The 24,573-nt window shown below is 40.3% G+C and overlaps 1 protein-coding gene across 2 annotated transcripts; it reads left to right on the top strand.

The window, feature by feature from the left end:
- The first annotated feature begins 1,172 nt into the window (after positions 1-1,172).
- Positions 1,173-23,643, top strand: LOC125706076 (syntaxin-19-like). 2 transcript variants are annotated; one of them, XM_048972575.1, is made up of 3 exons: positions 1,173-1,267; positions 1,391-1,439; positions 22,038-23,643. In XM_048972575.1, exon 3 carries the CDS (start codon positions 22,118-22,120, stop codon positions 23,042-23,044), a length of 927 nt encoding a protein of 308 aa, XP_048828532.1. In that variant the 5' UTR covers positions 1,173-1,267; positions 1,391-1,439; positions 22,038-22,117; the 3' UTR covers positions 23,045-23,643. The 2 variants fall into 2 exon arrangements, with proteins under 2 accessions (XP_048828532.1, XP_048828523.1); XM_048972566.1 differs by lacking the exons at positions 1,173-1,267; positions 1,391-1,439 and adding an exon at positions 18,633-18,916.
- The last annotated feature ends 930 nt before the right edge of the window (positions 23,644-24,573 follow it).

Here is a 24,573-nt window from a genome sequence, read left to right as displayed (position 1 = left end):
AAACAAGAACGACCACTGCAGCAGCCGAACGGCACAAGGTAAGAAGTGGTCAAATTAGTGAACAAAGGCTATTTGCTAAGATGGCAAGTTTGTTGAGGTTGCAGAGCTAACACTAGCTCACCAAATAGAATGAGATAACATTTGCATTTGGCATGCTAATGTAAACATTTGTAATATCAGTTTGAATATGTAATAATGTATGTTTTATTCATTTTATTAGTAAATTAATACATTAAAGTAATTGGACACCCCCAGAATAGGGTAAATTGTTTTGTTTCCACTACGCTTTACTTTAAATTCATCAGTAAATGTCTGTGTTAAAGTGAAAAAACTGGTAATTAATTGATGTAAATTAGCAAGTTATTTTCATGTTGGTATGTGTCGCCTTGTAAGAATAGTTGTTAGACATATTATTTTGATGCAGGTCTGATGTGGTGTGTGATGGTGGTTGCTTATAATAATTAAAGTCATTAAAATAAGTAATTGTGTTTTCACAGACATGTGAAGATTGGGTCCGCATGTGCACTGCACTCAAAAAATCTGTGGGACATTTTAGGCTGTGTTGATATTTGCTGATCTCCACAAGTTAGTCATCTCTGTTTTTGAGTCAATTGAGGTAAGACACGACAAATTTAGTAATTTTTGACGTAGACCTATTATTCTAGCTTTAAAGCTTATTACATTTAAGCTCTTAAGTTTTTCAGAATGACACATGTTGAACATTTGAGTAAATATGTGGGCAATGTCAATGTGGACTTTTGTTCACAAATCTTGGGTTTTATTTCAGATAATTACATCAAGACTGAAGAACATAAAAAAATGTTCATGCAATTAATCATTCTGCCTGTTGGTTTTGTTATTCTCTCACTCATTTTGTGTGCCACTAGGACTATGTAGACCTTGGATGGAGTTTACCAAGGAAAATTGCTAAATTTCTTGTAAATTTTGAGAAAATATTGCCACAAAATCAGTCATTCTGATCGCAAAAATCACAAAAAATTGTGAAATCCTGGAGGGACTGATTTACAGCACAGTATATTAATGTTACCCTTACTATAACCGGGTGATCTACGGATTGTGACCATAAGCAGTTAAACTGCATGTGGGAACGATGAGGAATAGGTGTTTGCGCCTTTAAGTAAGATGATGACATCATCGCCTAATGGAGAGCGCGAAAAGCCACTGTCTGGAAGCGCCACTTTTGAGCTGTATGAGCTGGACTGCGGACAGTTTTCCGAGTGGTGCGAGAGTTTCCCCAAAGTACCAGGTTTGTTTTCCCTGTTAATTAGCTGTGTGGAATACGTGGAGAACGATTTAACAAATTGTATGTATTTTTCTTTCCACATATTGGTAAGGCGTGTAAACTGGATCGTATCTGTCTTCATTTTAGAGAGCGGTGTTTCACAGCAGTTTACTGCCCACGCCTTAAAGTTTAGCTGGTACGTGCAAAGTTGGTAACAACATACTGTTCATGTTGGATATCTGTTCAGTTATTAGCGGTGTGTTAATAATGCTATATTTCTGTTTTTAGTGTGCCACGGCCGTATTATTTCCAGTGTAAAACTGCCATTTTCCCTTTTATTACTGCATACTCGTTTATATGAGATTAGCCTCTAGTGGTTTTGTGTATTTTATTTTGCTTTTACACTGTACCAGTCCCACCCGAGTGTGGAGTTTTATTTTCCCCGTTCGAGAATCACCTGTAAGGGAAAAAATTGTAACGTGAAAGAAACTGTTTATGTAAATCTTCTTATCTTCCAACAAAAACATCTATTCAATTAGATCTATGGAATAAATTAGACCCAAAAAGAGTGTTTGTGTTCCTGAGTGTTATTTCTCGGGCCACACTACTAATTCATAGAACACGGCATTGGTCGTTTTCTTTCGCATTCTCTGTAAGGTAAAATGAATAAACAAACCCTTTCAGTGTTTTTAACAAATGTGTCTCGAGAGGGAAACCTGGCCCGCATTTGCTATGTCCCTAAACATTAGCACCATTCAATTAAAATTATAATTTTTGTGCGTTGAATTTACGTTAACGTGTACTTACTATTACAAAGCAGTTAACTATTTTTTTATTTATGTAACTATTAGCATTCCTGTCACGTATTGCCGGGGCATGGACTGGAGAATTAGGGACACGAGGTAAGGAATCGGGGAACACAGGGTTTAATCAAAAGGTAAAGACAAGCAGGATAATGGAACAGGCAGCAAACTCACAATGACGTTAATGACCGGACTTGGGAATACATGGTAATGCGGCTATTTATAATGCGAATAGTGATCTTCAGGTGAGGGCGGCACTACACGCCCCGATGCAGACAAAATAAAGGTGACATGGTTTACATTTTTGCTGATTTAACCTGATTTTAAAAAGATTAGTACTTCCGACAATTGACATTTTCAAAAGAAGACAGATTACAGATTTAGTCAGCATTTTTTTCATGTGTCTATAACAAGATTTCAGCAAGATATGAACTTAAATACACAAGAAAGATACACAGCATCACGTCAATACCAGAGGGTTAAATGTGGACTTAAATACACTGGACTAATGGCAACAACAAGAAACAGCTGGTGAATACACGGAATCCACATGGGGTAGATGAGGGGGCACGGTACACGGGAGAATCGAACGAGCGGGGCTCGACAAGTTTACAGTACAAAATATTCAAGTCTGAAGACATCTAGTCTTTAAATTTTAATTTGTTCAGACTCAAGAAAAATGTGCACTAACCTTACATAATTGCACTCTACCATTTCACTTTTTTCTTCCTTCTGCATAATTTCCATACAGCTAACATGACCAACACACATGCACTGCTGAGCACTTAGTCATCGAATGATGCTCATTTCTGTTAACGGTATGGCTTGCTGAAGCTACAGGCATTTATGCGAGTTTTCAGGCCATCTCTGATGGAAAGGCAAATTGGTTTCTTACTCCAACTCTCCCCTCCGATCCAGCATTTTTACCGGTGTTGGCCTGATACCAATAGTGGGTATCAGATCAGTGCCATCTCTACTGTAATATATTCATGAATGTTGTTTGTCAGTGTTTTAATGCACTCCCACTGAATTGCAGGTGATACTAGGAGAGAGAAATCTAGGAACAGATGTCAAGAAACATTCATTGGTACCAGTGCCTGACTGGTACTGACAACACTAAAATTTGGGACAAACCAACCATAAAAACTAAAGCAGAGAGTAAGTCATACTAATTTTGCTTGCTTTTGTTCAATTCTTAACTCCGGTCAATGTTTGTGTCATTGCAATAGCTGTAACAGACCACATACTGACCTACCTGGGACTGCATCATAGGTCTGTTCGAGTCCTGCTCAGGTTGTACGGAGAGATAACAGCAATAGGACACCTCCACTGGATAACACCTCACTCAGCCTCCACTGATTCACACGGCAGATTGGTGTGCTTTTTAAAAGAAGCTATCATCGCATGCACTAACATATCTGTACAGAGATGAACAGTGAGAGTCAGTTTATTTTCGTGCAATTTATTAAAATTGCAGTCCATTCAGTTTGTTGCCGTTTCTGAGGTTCTCAGTCTATTATCTCAATCTATCAAAATGTTAACCAAGAATGGAGCACTGAAGTAAAGAAATAATAACTTGGATTATGTTGGGATTGTTATTGATATCGTTTGATATGAAAAATTAATGAAATATTTTGCCATAACGCCTATGCTTTCACACACTCACACACACATACACACAGAGCGTTAGTGGGTAGTGAATGTCTAGTCCCGCTGTTATTTACAAATGTCCGTGCCCACCAAAACTCCTGCATTCTGCACAAATTGACCTGTCAGTCAAAAACTTATTAGCCAATGGGAATGCGTCCGTAAAAAAACCCATCCACACGAGATGTTTGTGTCAGAATTGTAACCAAAAGGTCAGGCAGCGCAAGCGAGAAAGACAGCGGCGTAACTGCGAAGTCAAGCAGCACTAGCGAGAAAGACGGCGGCGTAACCGCGAAGTCAGGCAGCACTAGCGAGAAAGACGGCGGCGTAACCGCGAAGTCAGGCAGCACATGCGAGAAAGACGGCGGCGTAACCGCGAAGTCAGGCAGCACATGCGAGAAAGACGGCGGCGTAACCGCGAAGTCAGGCAGCACATGCGAGAAAGACGGCGGCGTAACCGCGAAGTCAGGCAGCACATGCGAGAAAGACGGCGGCGTAACCGCGAAGTCAGGCAGCACTAGCGAGAAAGACGGCGGCGTAACCGCGAAGTCAGGCAGCACATGCGAGAAAGACGGCGGCGTAACCGCGAAGTCAGGCAGCACTAGTGAGAAAGACGACGCCGTAACCGCGAAGTCAGGCAGCACTAGTGAGAAAGACGACGCCGTAACCGCGAAGTCAGGCAGCACTAGCGAGAAAGACGGCGGCGTAACCGTGAAGTCAGGCAGCACATGCGAGAAAGACGGCGGCGTAACCGTGAAGTCAGGCAGCACTAGTGAGAAAGACGACGCAGTAACCGCGAAGTCAGGCAACACTAATGAGAACGATGGCGGCTTAACAGCGAAGTCAGGCAGCACTAGTGAGAAAGGAAAAAGCAATGGAACAATCAGAAAGGGGATTCATCAGAGAAAATTACTTTACTCCAGTCCTCAGAAGTCCAATCCCTGTACCTTTTGCAGAATATCAGTATGTCCCTGATATTTTTCTTGGCAAGAAGTAGCTTCTTTACTGCCCTTCTTGACACCAGGCCATCCACCAAAGGTCTTTCCCTCACTGTGTGTGTAGATGCACTCACACCTGCCTGCTGCCATTCCTGAGCAAGCTCTGCACTGGTGGTGCCCCGATCCTGCAGCTGAATGAACTTCAGGAGATGGTCCTGCTGCTTGCTGGACATTCTTGGGCACCCTAAAGCCTTCTTTACAACAATTGAACCTCTCTTCTTGAAGTTCAATGAATGGTTGATTTAGGGGCAATCTTACTAGCAGCAATAACATTGCCTGTGAAGCCCTTTTTGTGCAAAGCAATGATGACTACATGTATTTCCTTTCCTCGTCAACACTCTCACCTGTGATAAGAGAATTACTGAAATGATGTCAGCAGGTCTTTTGGTGCAGGGCTGAAATTCAGTGGAAATTGATTTTTTGGGATTAACCCTCTGGGGACTGGTTCATTAAATTACCATGTGAATGCGATTTGAATATGCGGTAATGCGGCTATTTAGAATGCGAATAGCGATGTTCAAGGTGAGGGCGGTACTACATGCCCCTGATGCAGGTAAAACAAAGATGACATGGTTTAATTTTTTTGCCAATTAAACCCAATTTAACCTAAACTTTAATGCTTCCGACAATGGACATTTTGAAAAGACCAATTACAGATTTAGTCAGTGTTTTTTTTCATGATTCTACATTTAAGGGAGATGTGAAAAATACGCTGCATCGCTGATGATGCGCTCGTCCCCAGAGGGTTAAGTTAATTTCATGGCAAAGAGGGACTTTGCAATTAATTGCAATTTATCTGATTACTCTTCATATGCAAACTGGAGTATATGCAAATTGCCATCATAAAAACTGAGATGGCAGACTTTGTGAAAATCAATATTTGTGTCACTCTCAAAACTTTTGGCCATAGATTCCTGCTATGTTCTGACATAAGTTATTTTCCATTTGTGAAACAGAGCCATTTTCCTCCTGTCTTTATTCTTAATTTTCGTAGTAAACCGCCTTGGTTGCAGTTTCCTACATTTAGTTGTGCATTCATTTACTTTTGAAGTCCTCTTGCGCTTACAATAATATGCTTTTAAAAATTTCCATGCCTCTTAAACAGTTTTGTTATTTATCTCAATCTAATTTACAGTTTCTAGTTTCAGTATCATATCATTAAAGTTAGACTTCCTAACATTGTACATTTTTGTTTTGGGCTTTGCTGTTCAGACACTAAAATTAACCTAGAATTTAACCATGTTATGATCACCACTGTCAAGTGGTCCTATAACCTCAAATTTTCCAATCCTATCCTGGTTATTAGAGAAAACAAATTCAAAAATGGCTTCTCCCCTGGTAGAGGTTTTAACAAACTGAGTAAAAAAGCAATCTTATACTAATTCCAACATCTCAAGTACATTTTCAGTAGAGCCACACACTATGTCCCACTGTATCCCAGGTAAACTAAAATCACCCAAGGGCCCATTTTCCTCCCCAGTCTCTTCCTGCTCTAAAGCTTGAATCACCTGAAAGTGGTTTCACATAGTCAGTCCAGGTGATGTCGCCTCTGCAAAGTGTGTGTGCTCTTTCATACGTCTATGACCCAGCTCTCTCGATCTCTCTGTTCTTCATTCATTCTCCCCTCTCCATGCTTGTGGCATACACATTATCTCTGTAAAAGGCATATTAACTATCTAATCTAAGTCCGTGTTGTGTTGGATGAGAGACAGTTGCTCCTCAAGATCAGGAATCTTGACCATGAGTAAGTCTACCAGCTGACATCGCTTGCAGATGAAGTCTGGCTGGACGCAAACATCTTGCAAACACTGAGCTGGCCCCATCATTAACTCTCACCATGACCCCATCCCTTACTTCCAGCCCAGTATACTTATATACAGCATTTAATTTTTAGTTGATTTCATTTACTATATTAACTATAGATTAAGTGCTGAGTACAATAAAACACTAAGTTTGCGTTAAAACAGAACTTATTTGATGGGGTGAGAGAAATAAAGCCTTTAAAATTGAACTTTTAAAATAACGAAATTAACTTAATATTACTTAACCACAAAAAAAAAAAAAAACGCTCACAGCCGGCTACTGCCAGAGCAGGAAGAAAGGGGAAAATGTCCTCCTAGCCCCGACCGGAGACCAGGCAAAGCTCTGGAGCAACTGGCCTTTTCTGGCGCTAGTTAACATTACCGATGTTAGATAATATTGCCCCACGGCTGTTTGTTACGCAGTTACGTGGACAGAAAATGCCGCTCATACGACACCCACAGTTGCAACTCACTGTTGGTAACACTCGCACTCTTTAACAACATGGACAGACCAAAAAAAAAAAACAGTCACCCACATAAACTGTATTAGCACACAAATATATACTCTCGGGCGGCATGGTGGTGCAGTGGTTAGCACTCTTGCCCCACACCTCTGGGACCCGGGTTCGAGTCTCCGCCTGGGTTACGTGTGTGTGGAGTTTGCATGTTCTCCCCATGTTGTCGTGGGGTTTCCTCCGGGTATTCCGGTTTCCCCCCACAGTCCAAAAACATGCTGAGGCTAATTGGAGTTGCTAAATTGCCCATAGGTGTGCATGTGTGAGTGAATGGTGTGTGAGTGTGCCCTGCGATGGGCTGGCCCCCCATCCTGGGTTGTTCCCTGCCTCGTGTCCATTGCTTCCTGGATAGGCTCCGGACCCCCCGCAACCCAGTAGGATAAGCGGTTTGGAAAATGGATGGATATATATACTCCCAACCACTGCAACATGCACACAGCACAAGTGTACACCATATGTACATCATTTTCTCTCAGTGCTGCAATCCCAGCAGCCTCCAATTTTGCAGTACAATGAAGTAAATATGTATTGTAAACAAAAAGCCCTCCTGGCTGATAGTGCCAGTGGGTTACAACACTCCCCATTCTGGACAGGTGAGCACATGGGAATAAACTTTATGCTACATCTGTGCAGCTTCCTGCCCTACAGGACAAATAAACCCCAAAGTAGAGTCGCCTCACAGAGTGAGGGTGGATGTCATGTCCAAAGCAGGATGGAAGATGCAGGAGCAGGATAAATTGTAAATGAAGGGGCTTTATTAAAACAACAACACAGGGCCAGGAAAACAAGGGATCATGGGGGACCAAAAGCTAACACTGGGAAAGTTCAGGTAAAGAAAAGCAGGGAGTAACAGCACCAACAGCACTGGAAAAGAAAAGACTGGCAGGCACTTATATACTGGGTTAACAATGGGATAAACAGGAGGCAGCTGGAGGGAGTTAACAATAGGGCAGTAACGAGAGGAGAGACTAAAAGAAAAGGAGGTAAGCAGGGTGTGACCAGTAATTTTTACCAAAAATGATCTCAGAAAAAAACATTTGTCATTCTTTAATTCAAGTCTGCTAAATGCAGCACAGATGTTAGCATCTTGTAGTAGACAAAGTCTTTCCACTCCCTCTTTAAAGAATGGAAATCTGGTGACCACAAGCAGGTTTGGTGTCTTTAAATATTCTGCAATATCCTTTTGGGCATATTTTCAGCCTAGACATTAGATCTCCACCACCATGCTGCATTTCGAATTTACCCTGAGGAGGAAGTCACTCTTCCCACAGAACCCAGAGCCATTGGTATTATGACGCAGCTGAGCCGTCTTTGCCAGGGTTATTCAAATAACCGATATGAGTGATCCAAGCAGTCCCACTTGCCGTTGGAAGGCCTCGATCACTTTGCCTCTATGTAAAAAGATGCTCCATTTGCTGCATTGACACTGTGACGTTGTGCCTTTTAGCTATCTTAACTATTCCCCACGCCATGTGTCAAAGGACAGTCAAATTGGCTTTAGGAGAATTCAAATGGCAGATTTATTGGGTTTCATTCACCGTTTAAATTGTTTTGCAATAACAGTCAAGCGCAAATGGTGTTTTCATGCCTACATGGACGCACAGAGGCGTTAACTGTTCATCAAAAACCTATATGTCTGCAGGGTTCAAAGAGATACTTTACAGTGCGGCACATATTCATTTAAACTTAGAGGTCACTGAAGTTTGGTATAATCTGATAAACTAGTTCAATGGAAATCAGTTTAAAATTAGTTTCTTAGCTACATTAGTATGATATGTGCTGACACAAAAGAAAAAGGGGTACTGGCTTATTGCAATATTGGTATAAAAATGACAGGCAATTCACTTCAGTACTGCTTCAGCATGCCACTCCTCACCCCGATCTGCGACACTTCAAGGAAACTCCACTAACAGTGGATCATTACAGGACAAATTGTCAGGAAAGATATACATTGTCTTTGCAAGGCCATTTTTAATCTGTGGTCTCCTAGCCAAGCATTAGTTCACAGAAAATGGAAATGCAATAGGGTGACCTTGTGGAAGCCTTGCGTGATGTATGCAGCCCTGTGCAGGTGAGGAGCAAAGCTCAACTTTCCACACAAGTACGGCTACGGTCGTGTGCAAATAGGACATAGACTCTCAGGTGAAACAGACCGGAAACCAGACTTTGTACTCAGCAATTTGTGTGCAACATGAAAAGCAAGGACCTTGAGAAAGGACTTGAAGGTAACATTTCACTTAATTTTTCAAAGATGAACTTAAAAAAACCAGACATAAAGCTTATAGGACATCCCTCAATGTACAGAAAGTAGATTCACAGATGCTGTTTCCTTTACTTTTTACATGTCAAGGTAAGAGGAAACACGGATTTTTGGGGCTCTCAGTGCAGCTGCACAGAAATGGAAATGCAGACCAAGAAACTGAAAGATATCAAAATATAAATTCTGTGCGAGCCCTAAATAAAGACGTGCAGGAGGCAGGACTCTGTCACGAAGTGAGAGCAATGAGGTAATGAGGCCGGCTGGCACTTAGAAAGCAGCACATAATTCCTGCCGTTCCTGTCAATTTCAAAGCAAAGTAACAATTCAAGTTAAAAAAGAAAACAAAAAACCTTACTATCCTGGTCACTGAATTCACAGTTTCCATTTTTGTTTATAAAATTCTGAAACTGATTATTCCCAGCATATTTTAAATTGAATTCTGTGTGCCACATTTTTCATTTATTTCTAATTTTTTCTCAGACAGGGAACACTATGTGCATTATATAATGCTTGTTATATCCTTCTAGTTCTTGGGTTTAGGGGGGGCACAATGCTGTGTCCTTTAAGGGTCATATGCACTTACCAGCATCTATGCTGTTGTGCCCTGGACAGAATGAACGGCGCCTTTGATAAACGTGAGAGCCCATTTGCTGCAGGCTGCCCTTGGACAGAAGTGACTACATCGCAATTCAGTCATGCGCTTATGAACGTGTTCAGCAAAGGTATATCAAATGGCAATTTCCTTCCTGAAATTTTGCAGGTCACAGGCACAGAAAATTAGACATCTCTTGACAGACAAATGTCCATGGAATTCAATCAATTCTGTTGTCTACCAGGGTGCATCCAACCTATGCTGGAAGGGTAAATTTAGTAGAATCAATCAGATCAGTATAGCAGTTTTTTTTCTGTATTGAACCATATACAGTGCATGAAAGGAAATGTTTTGATCAAGATTTGCTTAAGAGACTCGTCTACACCTTATGTTGTGCAGTGAGGTAGACATCCCAGATCAGAGGGAGTTTTCTCCCCCCGCTTATCATTCAGTAAGAGATAGCAGCAATCAAGAAGTTCTGGGTCAGTCCCCCCTTCCAACTGTAGCGGTCAGTCAGAATAAACAGCACCATTGGGACCATAAACACTTACTGTAGATCATCTGCTTTATTAAAATCACCCTGACTAAAGACAAAATTTCACCAGAGAATTCAGAAAGTACTCACGCTTATGCAAAACACAATCTGATGTCACAGATGATTTCCAAATGAATGTGTATTCAGAGAATTGCATTCCACCTGCACTCCCATTTTAGAAATGGACAGAACTGTTGTATATGAAATAATTATATCACTCTCCTTTGAATGACAGTTTAAGAGATAATTTAAGTCAGGCTGCATCCAAATGTTCTTTTTAATAACTGTGATTAGAACTTATCTCCTGTGATATGGCACAAAGTTTCCATGAGAAGCTATTGTCAGTAGCTTAATTGCAAACATAATGACAGTGCCAGAAGCGGTAAAAATAGCTTTATCAGGAGGTATGTGTGAAAGGAATCTGAATTTTTCACCAAATACAGACAAGAACAAAGACAATAGTCTTTAATGGGGGGGGGGGGCAGTCTGTCTCAAGCCATCTCAAAATTATACATGGGAAATCCAGTGAAAACCAGATCACTTGGATTCACTCATGTTGAACCTTTACTTACTTTCTTATTCACATAGCTTCTCTCGTAGGAATGGGCCCTGTATGTCTGTACTGCCTACATCGGGACACTCATTAGACAACGCACTTTGTAGCTAATTGGTGCCACTTCATCTGAATAGGCCACCTGAGCGCAGGTCCTTTCTGCACCCTTATTTCATTCAGAGCACAAGATGCATAATACAGATTTGGTTGCTGACCGACTTGAGATTTTCAGAGATAGATGGTGCGTAGCGGTTATTTATATGAGCAAAACTCTTCTATGGCAAACTAAGCATGGAGCAAAGGTTTAGACAAACATGTTTTATAGAGCAAAGTGGTCAACAGTGGCCGAGCATGAGCTAATCTTCTGCACTGAACCATGTCACTGTCATACAACTGTAGGTAAGTTCCTTCACGAAACCATGCACACCTACAGTATAGGACCATACATGGCAGTCAAGGCAAACTTCATTCAACTGTAAAAGTTTTACCACATGAATGAAGTGACAATGTTTTTTTCTGCATGGAAACACTGGCTACCAATAAAGAGTTTCAAAGATATTTGCTATCTTTTTTGTAAATGTATTTTACGGTAGGGTAAATGGAAAACACATTACTGCTAATAGATAGATGTACAGTTGTTTATATATTTTTTTGCAAATCCAGATACTACCTCACACAGTTAAAAGCACAGCTTGCAGAAAACATAACAGGTTCTCAAAAAGGAACAAAAGACAGGCATGCAAAGCCCTTACACAGCAGCTCCCCCTGCTGGACACTTTTCAACTTATGCTAAATCCTGCATCCTTCAGACCACTACGTATGTAGTAATAAGCAAAGAAGGAAATATTGTTTAATGAGAATAAAAGTAGTAAATATACATGGAAGAACAAGGCTATTGTCTACTGTCGCTGATTTCTAGTGCTACAGTGACACAGGAGAGGCACGCACACCTCTGTTTCTGATTCACAACAGTCCTTAAAAGCCCTCACTACAAGGACATGGAGGGCAATTTGCCCAACCATACCATATATGCAGTATCTTTGGTGGCCCGAAGGGTCTTCCATCTAGATTAGGCAGCCTGACGGCATCATTTAGGTGCCTGAGAATGAGGGACTCCAGAGTCATCTTTGGCCTCTTGCATCGGTGACAATCCAATTCAGTGCAATGCAATAGATCTGGAAGACAATGGACCTCAGGTCCTTCAATGACAATTACCAGCTCCTTCTCTGCCCCAGCAGACAAACAGGCATACATCTGTCTCACTTTTTATTGTTAACCAGGTTTGTAAAGATGTATTGATTTGGAAGTTGGCAAATGCTTTATGATACACTTTACATAGATCAGAAGTGAAAAATGTCCAGCATCAATACAATGACTGACTAGTCAGATGCTATGTGTGGATTGAACCTTCAACATGCAAATTCAGAACACTTTACTGCTCACATGCAGAATGCACCAATCAGTATGATTTGGTGCAGGACAGGAACTTGACAATGACAATATATAGAGAAATACGTGACAGAATGTATTATATAGGCGGATACAACAAAAGCAAGGTGCAAGCATAACTGTCAGGCAAGAGGCAGCCTTCAAAATAATCACCGTTTCCTTCATATCGATCCATTAAAGTCATCTTTATATTATTTTTAACCTTTATCTTTTGTAAAGTGCAAATTTAGAGGTTAAACTAAATCAAACCTCATTTAGCAAATAAAACTCCATCGCCATGGTTATATGAAGACAAAAATGCCCCTGCAACAAGGCACCCTGAGTGCACTGAGGAGAAATCTATTAACCACGGCAATGCAATGGAACCACATGCACAGCAAAATGCTTGGATGACCCGAACATCATCATGCATTTTCATGAAAATATTAGAGCCAACTTATAAAAAACAGTGGCTTGCAAAAATCCAGTGATACATTCACATTAGCCAAGAACCCTTTCAAATGGGTAGCAATTAATTAATTTGTGCCATTCTCCAAATACAAAAAGCAACAGGAAAACAGACGGGGATTTCAACATGGTCACCCATGCAGGGTGCTGGCTACAATGTATTTGTTTACTGTATGTTTGCTCACCACTACAGTTGAAGAACGCGGAGCCCAGCTCTGTACCACAGTTTCTGGCCTATATCTGAGAACCATTTTTTTAAAATGCACAGACAGTCATCAAATAAACATTAAAAGCAAGCCACTGAAACAAACAGAAACCAGGATGAAGGAATCCAATTTACATTTTAATGTCAGTCATTCCCCAACTCATCTAATTGTAAATCTGCTTCTAACAAATACTTATATCTCTAACATTTATCCTGTTTTTCTGGTTTAATCTTCCCTTTGCAGACAAAACCTAATTCACTGTCTACTTAATATGATTTCATTTATTGTTTTTATTAATGGACCTTCCATGACTCCCATACATTTTTCTTTTACAAGCTTTATCCTGCTCAATTTCATTAGTTTGCAAAACTGCTCCTTTCAGATTAGATCTACAGAAAAATAAAAGCTTATCTGTAGAACAGTTCCCTCCTCACATTTTTGCTTAACATTCATAAACAAATTCTAGGTAAAATCTATAACTGATAATTTCATATATCAAAACAACTATTGTGCTTATTGACAACAGATTTTAGATGTCCCATTTGAAATGAACCATCAGTGCTAAGTGCTGTATTGTGTATAGATATGTTCACATGTCACGCTAGGAAAATAATGACAAATTCCGAATTAGATCACATATAAAAACATATAATAGGGAAAAAAACACGACTGATTAGGCTGGGGTCCCTTGCATTTTGTGCTGGCCAGAATCTGTCTAATACAGCTCCAACTGCAATCTGGGATGTTATTCTATCATGTGATGTCACTGTATGACTGATTTTCAGAAAGGTTTTTCTAAACATACTCAAAAACCTTTTTAAGATTTAGTTAATATACTCTGAAACTTTTGAACTCTTCATTTGCGAAATGATATAAAAATATTATATTCCAAAAACATTTGAACTTTCTTATCTTCAGTTAAAAAGATACGTTTCTTTCCATGATTAAACCATATAAAGCCTTTCTGACTGCTTGATTCATATGTGTCATGAAACGAGGCAGTATGGCATTTAATCATTCACAGTACTCCTTTACTCCTTCTTTGCTAACATTGCTTTCCATCAGTGACCCAGCCCCTAACACTATATAGATAAAAAGCGTAAAATAGTGTAACATTTCCTTTCTGTAAAATACAGTTCAATTGCTTACAATTAATTAATTTAAAAAGCAACGTAAAATGTGTCCCTACCTCCCATTAAACCTATGAATCTGAAAAGGTTGAGGCTGCCTAGGGAGGCTTTTCATTAAAGAAGTAAAAAGATTTTTGGCAAATTCAGTAGTAAAACGCTACAATATCTTAGTTTTGTGACATCAGTTTTATCTGCAGATGAATTCCCTTCTTAAAAGCTGATGAGCGAAGCAAGCCAGTATTATTTATCTTTGCAGGTGTGTTTCTCATTTTTGCTGACAAGATGCTGATGCAACTGTGATAAATGGTAAATGCACATTGTTTTTCCATATGACTTCCCTTCAGTAAAGCAATCAAAACAATTGAGAATTGACTTTATATGTCACAGGTGACAAATTGCTGAGGACCGCATACAGTTAAGGTGTTAAGCGATGAAGAGAATTTTACTCTAATAACGGGGTTCCTGCACATGGCCACAGAGACAGGCTAGTTAGAAGAGATGAAAAAGGGGGAAAGTGAGGCTTACATGTAACAGGCAGTGCTCTAGAAATCTGTATCACACTCAGTCAACTGGAAAACAGGGAGCACAGAAAAGACAAAGATGACATTGAAAATATCACACGGCCTATAATTACTGTGTCTGAAATTCTTAACATATATACACACATAAGTATTGAAACAAAAAAGAAAAATGGGAAAAAAATGGCCTAGATATCTACATTAGTACTGTATTTAATGTTTGTAAAAATAGCAAACAATTCACTGAAAAGCACTCTCACTAAAATCAGTATAGAATCAGTAAAAATCAGTATTTGACTAACCCTCCTTTAATTCATAAATATATTTACATGTTAATTTCATCAAACTAGTAGTCAGGTTATGAGACATGGGTGAGAAAATGAGTAAAAACCTGCTACTGCAAAGCTATAAAAATTAGGATGACCGATGAAGTGGGTCTTTGCACAATACACAGACAGAAAATAATAGGGTTGTGTTGTCTCTGTGTTCAACGTAATTTAAGTGACCAAAGAATTTCTTAGTGATCAATCCTCTCTGAAGTTAATCTTCTTAAAGTATGTACTGTGGAAAATACTTTGAATTGTTCCTGTGTAGGCACGGCACCAGGCGCCCATGCAGTTGCTAAGTGACAGTTCATATAAAGGACTAAGCATCGCCTGGCATCTGATAAACTGGGTCTGTGTTCCTGGTGTGTGGCTTGGCAGGCCATGTGCTAGGCCCCTGTGTGCCTCTCAACACGCCACACTTGAAAAACAAAGTGGAAAAATATGTGATTTGTGGAAACTGCTGGGGGATTAGGAGATTATATCGGAGTATTGCTGTTAGGTCTCTGCTTGACAGCAACAGGAGGGAGAGACTTGCAAAGAGAAAATGCAAATAAATTAGTGAACTCAACAAATTTTGCTAGCAGGTTTTCTTTTAATACACTAAAACACATTTTTACTGGTCAGGTTTTATGATCTAAAGTGTGAATAGTTTTAAACAAGTTTTCATAAAATAAGATACCGTAACATATTCTATATCTTCCTCAGAATCCTCCTCAGTCTGCTGGTCTTTAATAAATGGTTACCCAGAATACCGTAATATCCATTAGACACATGTAATGTGTAAATCAGGTTACTACTGCATCACAAGTAAAGCCAATATGTAAGGAGACATTAATATTAACCGAGGTATTTTGTGAAACATAACTTCAGCCTGAAACCGCTGATTAAAGCACCTAATTCAACATGAAGCACTGGAAATACACAATGCTAATTATTTCGACTCTGAAAAAACAATTCCCTTGAGAAATACCTACTCTGAAAATGTGAGACTATATATATATATATATATATATATATATATATATATATATATTTTTTTTTTTTTTCCTTTTATCCTTTTATCTATTTACTCTGTGAGTAAAATGAACATTCTGAAAAGACATTTATAATAAATAAATGTTAATGAGAATTAAAACCATTAAATAATAGCGCAGATGCTAAAATTAAAGCTATAAATTAAAAAAATAGAACTGCAGCAATTTTAGGCATAGCCCATCCAATTACAGAAGGATCTATTTAGATTTATACGCATACTTATAAACAAAATATGAACATAATAATCAGATTTTCCCCCCAGCATTCAATGTGGTCATATTCATAACATCAATGTGACATAACATTTCACATGGATCAATCAGGCCACAGGTAAACAGCTTGTACATTCGGTTCATTTTTGAATAATGACATTCTTCAGTCCTTGTCACCTAGAGGCTCCTCTCTTGTCTAACTCGCAACTTTGCACTCTGGCTCTTACTAGGAGTAGCTGGAGGGATAGGTTTCCCCAGCTGTCTCATCTAATCCCCGTGGGTCCACTCTCTGCTTCCTCTTTAAACAAAGCTGCTTCGTCCTCTTCTTGGCCTGACACGCTGGAGTGGCAGCAAGACACGGCAGGCAATCAGCCTTCTATGGAGGTTTTGCCAGATCCCCACATCCCTCCCCCACAGGCTGATATTCCCTGCTTGATTAAACTTACGGGTGTGAGCGTTCCAAAGATCTGTGAAGTAAGGATCTTACTGCTCCGTAGGATCTGCAGTTGTACCACTGTGGGGGGGCTGGCACATGTACTGAGAACATCTTTGCGGCGTTAAGCAGACATTAATAAGCTGCAGGTCAGAAAAACGTAAAGTAAAAGTAGCATCTCACATACCAAGGACCTGTATAATCTGACTAAAATAAATACGGATTTATGCAAAAATAGCCAAGATTCATAGAGTTTACGGAAGCGCTATTGCAAAAAGGCCACATAAGCCTGTAAGTAAATTTATACTTTATCCTTTAATTTATGAAATCTGTGTTGTTTAGTACATATTACTCATATGCTTTGGCTTATGTGCTTTTGGCTGTAAGATGTCTTGAATGGTAAGGAAAGGTAAATGTGTCAACTAAGGCTGATATTATTTGAGAACCGCCTAACTATTCTTCTTATTTTGGTTCTTCTTATTATTATTATTGTATTAGTAGTAGCAGTAGGATTGAAGAGTGAGAGAACTCTCTGGAGACTGCCTCCTCCTCCTCTTCTTCATCCTCTGGAGACTGCTGGAGCTGCTAGCTAAGCATCTTGCTACAGCTGTGCAGCACCACTTTGCCCGCATTCCCTTCGGGGCTGTCCTGCTCTCCCACACCGGCCTGCCATGGCGCCTGCTGCCTCACATTCTTCTCCCACTGACTCTGTACCCTTACAATCACAAATAGCAGTGATTACGACTGAATGAATTACGTATCAAAAACGCCCGTGGAGACTTTCACCGTCGCAGAAGACCAGTGGATGAGTAAATGACGCGCAAATCCAACTGTTGGATCTACATATAAATACTTGATGAGTGAATCTGTTGCACCCAGTCCTTCAGCTCAGACTTATCCACCCATCACTGTAGCACATTCTTTGGTGAGAAACACAGCTACAGTCAGCCCAAACTGCAGCAATACCATCTGTTTCTTTTCGTTTGACGTGCACTTCCTGTCAGCTGTGATGGAGTAGCATCCTGTCCAAGATGTACTCTAGCTCCCAGAGAAAAGTTTCTCTTCTTTGTGACCTTCACCAGTATAAGTGGTTGGAAGATGAATGGATGTTGGACAGATGGATAAAAATAACAAATTGTACATAGATTAAAATTTGCCAGATTTATTATGAAAAAGAGACGTGGACAAAAAAATAAACAGATGACATACAGCTGTAAGAGTAGGATGTTTGTCATGCCTGGTATCAAGTAAAATGCATGGATAAGAGCATTTGAAAGACTGCACTTATTTACACAAAATAAAAATATGCACTGTTAGACTTTTACAAGGACATCAGACCGTAACTGGCATCCTTGAGCAAAGACAGAATTGCATGTAAACATACGAAAGAGAATAGATGAAACCAGTTCTGTTAGCAACTTAACTCCATAACAAACAATGTCGAGTGAACAATTTTATGTCATTGTGTCATTGGAAATGTAACGTCTGGGTGACCTAACAGCACTGAAGTAGGAAGAAGCCATGTTTGCTGTTCATACAGACTCTATATCCCTGAGCAGGACAAGTGGTCAGAAGTGATGGATGCATGATGTTCGTATAGATTGTACTGGATATACATTTTCATGACTATCTCCTGTGTAAGGCACAACAGGAAACAACTGACCAACAGGACACTCTATTAGACTTAATGGCGGCACTACAGCAAGACATATGGTTTCTCCTGAGAGTTTGCAAGAACTCTGTGGCTTGTCACAAACAATCAGTCAAGCTCGTGCCTCCCTGGTGTGGCAGTCCCATTCAGGAGGCCTGTAACAAAGGCCATGCTGGTGTGAGCTGTGTGCACTCTCCGCCCCTACTTCATTTAATCACGTCACCCTGGTGCCTTCAGATAGTCTAATGAGCTTCACCACCCACTAGCCGCATAAAGTTCTGACAGGAGGAGTGGCCTGGAACTGGCCAGACAAGATTTCCCAAGGGCCTCAGCTGGTCTGCTCTGCTCCGAGCCAGCAGTAACTTCAGCTAACTAAACATTCATGTTTGCTTGCTGGAATGTGGCTAGGAGTGTCCGGTGAAGAGAAAGCAGAGGAAGGATGTCTCCTTCACAGAAAATGCTCTTTTTTGATTGGATTTCCACAGATTGGAATATGAAAGTTGTCTTTGTATCTCTATGAGGTTAGAATTCACAGACTCAGGCATGCCAGACTACAAGAAGGTAAGACCGTTGCTAGCACTCTGATTGGTGCTGTTGTAGAACAATGTGCTTACTATTCTTGAGCAAACTCTAGGTTTAACCATACGGTCTGTAATCAAAGAGGGGGACTACTGAAAAAAAATGTGTGCGTGTATATTTGTATATATAAATGTATATGAAACATTTAAGAAAATGTATGGTTGGGTGGGGACAAGCTCAGTCAGCTGATGACTGTTTGCTCCTGGTCAGTATTCAGTCACTGTAATGATAATGAAGAACGCCTTTATTATGCCAGTGGCACTGGTTTGGTGGTTATAGGTGAATGTATGGTCACCTACATTTATGGAAGTTTTGCACGGTAATTGCAGCAATCATCAGTCACAGTAAAATCCTCAAACTACCCTTTAACAGTTAGCATTCAGCATTTATATTTAAATGATTATGTGAACCGGCCAAAGAAGGGGAAAAAATTATGCCGTAGCACAGAACATGTAGCACAGAGTAACTGTACGCAAGCAGTCACCTACAAAGATCCACTGAAGGAATATAATGCAACAAATATGTAAAGTGTCAGAACAAAGATTATTTTGGGCTTATGAAGGGCTGTTCTGCAGGTCAGTAGCTGAGAGTGAAGCTAAAGAGAAGGTATAAATTATTCACATGATACTGTTTACTGAAGGGCACTTTAATTCCAACAACACTTTGACATATCACAGTGCCATTCAGTTCATAAGACTAAGTGATGAAACAAGCATAGTAAAGGTGTGGGCCATTTTCAAACCTGCTCCTGAAATTAGCAACACTTAAATTAAGAAAAAAGATTTGCATTTGTCCCATGTGGCAGTAACGGGGAAGCTGAAACTTCCATAATGGTCCCAGTAAGCCTTCGGAGTCTTCTTACCATAGAGACCTCACTGTCAGGAAAAACGGGCACACTTATATCAATAAGCTGCCCTCTAAGCAGATTGGGGGAGCTGTACAATGCACACAGAGCTTCTTTCCTGTTTGGAATCCATCCAGTAACTGGATATATTGTATACTGATCTGGAATGTTTTAATTTTAACCTTTTCAAGAATGAAATGGGCACCCTCTGGCTTATGAGCTCTCGAAAGATTATGTTCACATGATCTCAGTCACATTCCAGCCTAAATGCTTACAAAAAGGATTGAGTTCTTACTAAAAAAAAAGGTTGCCTGTTTTCGACCATCCATATATCTTCTTCCAGTGCAGGGTTGCAGTGGGGCCTGGATCCTATCCCAGTGAGATACAACCAGGGGTGGAACTTAATAATTTCTGCTACAAACCAACTTGGCAGTTCAGTAAAAAATGGACCAGACCAGATAAATTTTCAGTAGCCTACAATGTACAATATAATTTGTAAGCATAAAGACCAACCAAAGTCCATTACATTTTACAAAAAATAAACATTTATGATTTATTAATTTCTATAAACAATTTACTCACTCAGAGCCCCACATGGTCACATAGTCACAACACAGTTAATCCCTACCAGGCATCCAGTTATCCAAGAATTTTCTGATTCTTGCATCCTGATGTTTTGAAGTCCACATTTCACCTTTCAGTGAAAGTAAAGTGGGTTGAGAAAAAAAAACAATGCATTAAATTTAGTTCGTGTTTTCAATTTCTTTTCAATCTAGCTTGCCAATGTCTTTACTAATTCTTCACTCTGGAAAATGGAGAATCTAACACTGAATACTGATGAATCAGGTCCTTCAATTTGATTGGCTACCTGGGACAGTTCTGAAACTATGATTGGCCAAGAAGATCTTGAGCACAATATCACATCAGGGAATTTTTAGATGGCCTACAGTCCTTGTACTGGTGCCAAGAGACAAGCACGTAACATAATGTGGCTTTTGTCATAGTCTGGCATTTATTTTTTTCACTAACCAGCAGGCTAGTGTTTAGATTTTTTGTACTTGCCTGTCTTCTAAATTACTCACCTCAGGCGAGATGGTGAGCTTAATTTCCAGCCCAGGGTACACCTTCACCCAGCCTATCGGAGAATACACACACACATTTATTCACACACAATGGGCAGTTTGGAGACAGGCATTCCCCTAACAGCATTTCGGTGGAGGAAACCCATGCAGCACAGAGAGAACATGCAAACTCCGCACCCGCACACACACCCCAGAACCAGGAATCAACCCCCCAACCTGAGCTATGCACTTAGCCACTGTGCTGCCAGCTAAATAACAATAACATAAAAAGGCCACCTAAATCTCAACAAAAATAGTTTAATTTGATAAAATGTCAGAAGTAATTGGACTAAATATTTGTGGGCAAGCTTTTTGTGAGGATATTAAAATGCTACAATATACATCTGGGTATGTCATGGTACGTCCCTCACCCACTGCAGTGTCCACTGGGCCATTAGCAGAATCCAGTAGTTTCCTCAGATTTAAACCCCAAAACATGTCAAAACTCTGGGTAGAAAGGTTTATTATCAACCTTAAATTTCAAATCAGAACTGAACATTAGTACAGGACATTAGTTGCCACAAAATCTGTCCACCGAAACTGTGCACTGAGACTGTCCAAGACAGGGAAGAACAGCTGAAGCCTTTGCAAATGGAAATTCTATGACTACATAATACGGTGGAAATGGAGATTCATCATTATACAGATTTTTTTTTAACTGTGCTGATGTTTGTTTTAAAAGTATTTTGATTTGCTTGAGGTGAAAATGAATGGGTAGATATTGACCCGTAGACTTATATTTGAAATTATCCTCTGACAAAAAATACAAATGTTGGAAGACCAAAAATCAGAAGCCAATATGCTTAAATAAGAAGTGAAAATGCTATATGTTAGTATTTAGTGTGGACTTCCTGTTTGATAGCAAATTTATTTTCCACACTCAGGCGGACACTGTAAATGTACACACCAAAGTACATATTTACATAGACCTGTCATATTGCTTTCAGTAGGTATTTGATAATGTCATAGTTAGTAAGGGCAGAAGCAATAGAGGCAAAAATGGAAATGATAAGCCACTGCAGCATATATGTGCATGTAACATAAAATAATACACAACCGAGGTTATACAGAAGTAATGAGTTACACCAAGAAAAGAAAAGAAATTTCTAATTAATCTTCACCTTTGCTTGATTTATAGGGGTGAAATATTGGAGACACTGGATAAAGTTCAGTCCACTGAACTATCAAGTAAGAAAACATTTTAAGTATTAAGACACAATGAAGGACCGCTTGGGTGATCTACACCAGAGGATGAGGGACACTGGTGAGGATCATATAGAAGATTCTTCCACAGTAGAGGAAGATGGCATACTGGTTGCTCCCCAGGCTGTGATCTTTGAGGCAGAGCCAATCCTGGAGAACTTCCTGAGTGAGGTGCAGCAGATCCGTGAGGGAATCGATGACCTGGATGCTGAGGTCAAGAAGTTCCGGCAGCAGCAAAGGACCCTGGTGGCAGCCATGCGGCGCTTTAGTATCATGAAGAAAGAAAGCAACATCACACGGGATATCAAGCTGCTGGCTGAGGGCCTCTACAAAAGGCTAGATGGCCTGTCCAGGCAGGTGAAGAGCAGCGAGGCAGAAAGCGGCCCACAATCTGCATTGACCCGTATCCAGAGAGCCCAGCATGCCAGCCTCTTCCGCTACTTTCAGAGGGTCATGAGTGAGTACAACAGCTCACTCATCAGCAAGCAAGACAAGTGCATGCAATTCATAATACGTCAACTGGAAGTGTCAGGCCGAGAAGTACCGGAAGCGGAAGTGGAGGACATGATGGTGCAGGGTCGCTGGGAGGTCTTCAACGAGAACATCTTGCACGAGGCAAAAATCACCCGCATGCAGCTGTCAGAGATCGAGCAGCGTCATAGGGAGTTGGTGAGCTTGGAGGGCAACATGAGAGACCTACGAGACCTCTTCCTGGAGGTCTACCTGCTGGTGGAGGAGCAGGGGCAGCATGTAGAGAACATCCAGAGAAACGTGGAGAACACACAGGACTATGTGGCAGCCTCCAATGAAAAGTTCAAAATGGCTGTCAGATACAAGAAAAGGAACCCTTTAAGGAGACTGTGCTGCTGCTGTTTTTGTCCTTGGAAAATATGCAGAAAAGCATCTCCCATGAAAAACAGTGCATCACATGGTTTCCGATAGCAGAGCAGCAACTGGAGGAACAGCATAAACATTGTCACTATCAACCAGTAACCAATAGGCCTCTCCCTTAAGAACTAGACCTAGATATAAGCTGTGCACCCGGCTGGCGCTGGAGAAGAGTGACTTAACCGATTGAGCTGCCCAGGAGTCCCGCAAAGCTCCGTCTCTGGCAAGCAGTCTGCTGTTGCACGGATGTGGCATTAGTGGCTTTCAGCCAAAACCAACGGAGAAGCAATTTTTGTTTGGCAAAAACTGAAGGAAAGGAGCACGGTGCACTTTGAGAGGATGGAGAGGAACAAAGGCAAAGCTGTATGGGAAACAGGAAGCACGGCAGCGACTCAAATCATACCATGCTTTCTGTATCCTCAGCAGTATCACAAAGCTGAAATGCAGCCTCCTGTCGCTTTGGAAAATATATTCAATGCCTAAGAAGCGTGTGATCAATTCACATGAAATGAAAATCAAAAATGATACAGGCTTAAACACACGTTGTGTTGATTATTTGTTCTCTGCCATTCCCAGATGTGAAGTTTTTGTCAATATTTGTAATATAAATGTAAATATATTTTTTTTGCAGTAAATTTCCAGTTTTTAGATGATTTTGGAGTTATCCCTTTATATTTAATAGTCTTGTTTGGTTTATACTTCTTTAACATTGACAAGAAAAAAAAAATAAAATTAACCCAAATAATGAAATTTAAATTTTAAAACAGAGCAGGGCATTTTCTCACCCCAAATGTATCTGTATTTTAAAAGGCACTAAGTAAATCAGACCTTTCCAGACTTTACATAAGAAGCTTCCTAATAGATAACAGATTATTTCCAGCAAAAGAACAACTTTACTGATTGAGAGATCTTCCTCAGAATTACCAGTGAAGCTGGCGTGTTCATTGTAGAATTCTATCAAAATGTCATTAACCAAGGAAAGATAAAGCCTGTATTGTAAGTGTCTGTTCATTGAGGTCTCAGCTCAGTGTGTGATGTTTGCAGAGCGGAGGGGCAGGACCAGGAATTGTAAAGCACAGGAAGCACTAATCTGACAGCAGAAACATGGGGGGGCGGGGTGTCCCTCGTCAAGATCCCGAAGGCTATATGGATTACATGTTAGGTATCATTCATGAGGTATGAACTGTAAAGAAACAGAACAGCTAAATAAATAAGTAAAAAAATAAAGATAAGATTAAAAAAACTAAACAAAATACTTGGGAACAGGATCTTTCCCAGTCACCTACAACCAGCTGCGAAACAACTGTTTATGGAATGTTTCACAGTCTCATGAGTCATGGGATTTTCTTTCCAAGCACAGAAAGCTGTGGGGGAAATTCCCCTCCTCATATCCCTCTGCCTGTCTCAGTTTTAAGGGCCAACATCACCAAGGCCCAACATGACCAAAGTCACCTTCCTGAAATTGAAAAAGAACCACAGGTGAAGAACAGACAGATAACAATGGAGTGTGGGGAGTCTGGGTACTGGGCGTTAACATCGTGGTAGGTCAGCACAGCCACAGACACATTTTAACAAAGAATAAA

Source organism: Brienomyrus brachyistius, chromosome 1 (genome assembly GCF_023856365.1).
Source record: "Brienomyrus brachyistius isolate T26 chromosome 1, BBRACH_0.4, whole genome shotgun sequence".
Classification (NCBI taxonomy): Eukaryota; Metazoa; Chordata; class Actinopteri; order Osteoglossiformes; family Mormyridae; genus Brienomyrus; species Brienomyrus brachyistius.
Note: the sequence above shows the minus strand (reverse complement) of the source record. Positions and strands in the feature narration are given on the sequence as shown.

Bases quoted from the DNA above. Each gene is read 5' to 3' on its own strand.
- LOC125706076 (XM_048972575.1), top strand. From the start codon at position 22,118: ATGAAGGACCGCTTGGGTGATCTACACCAGAGGATGAGGGACACTGGT.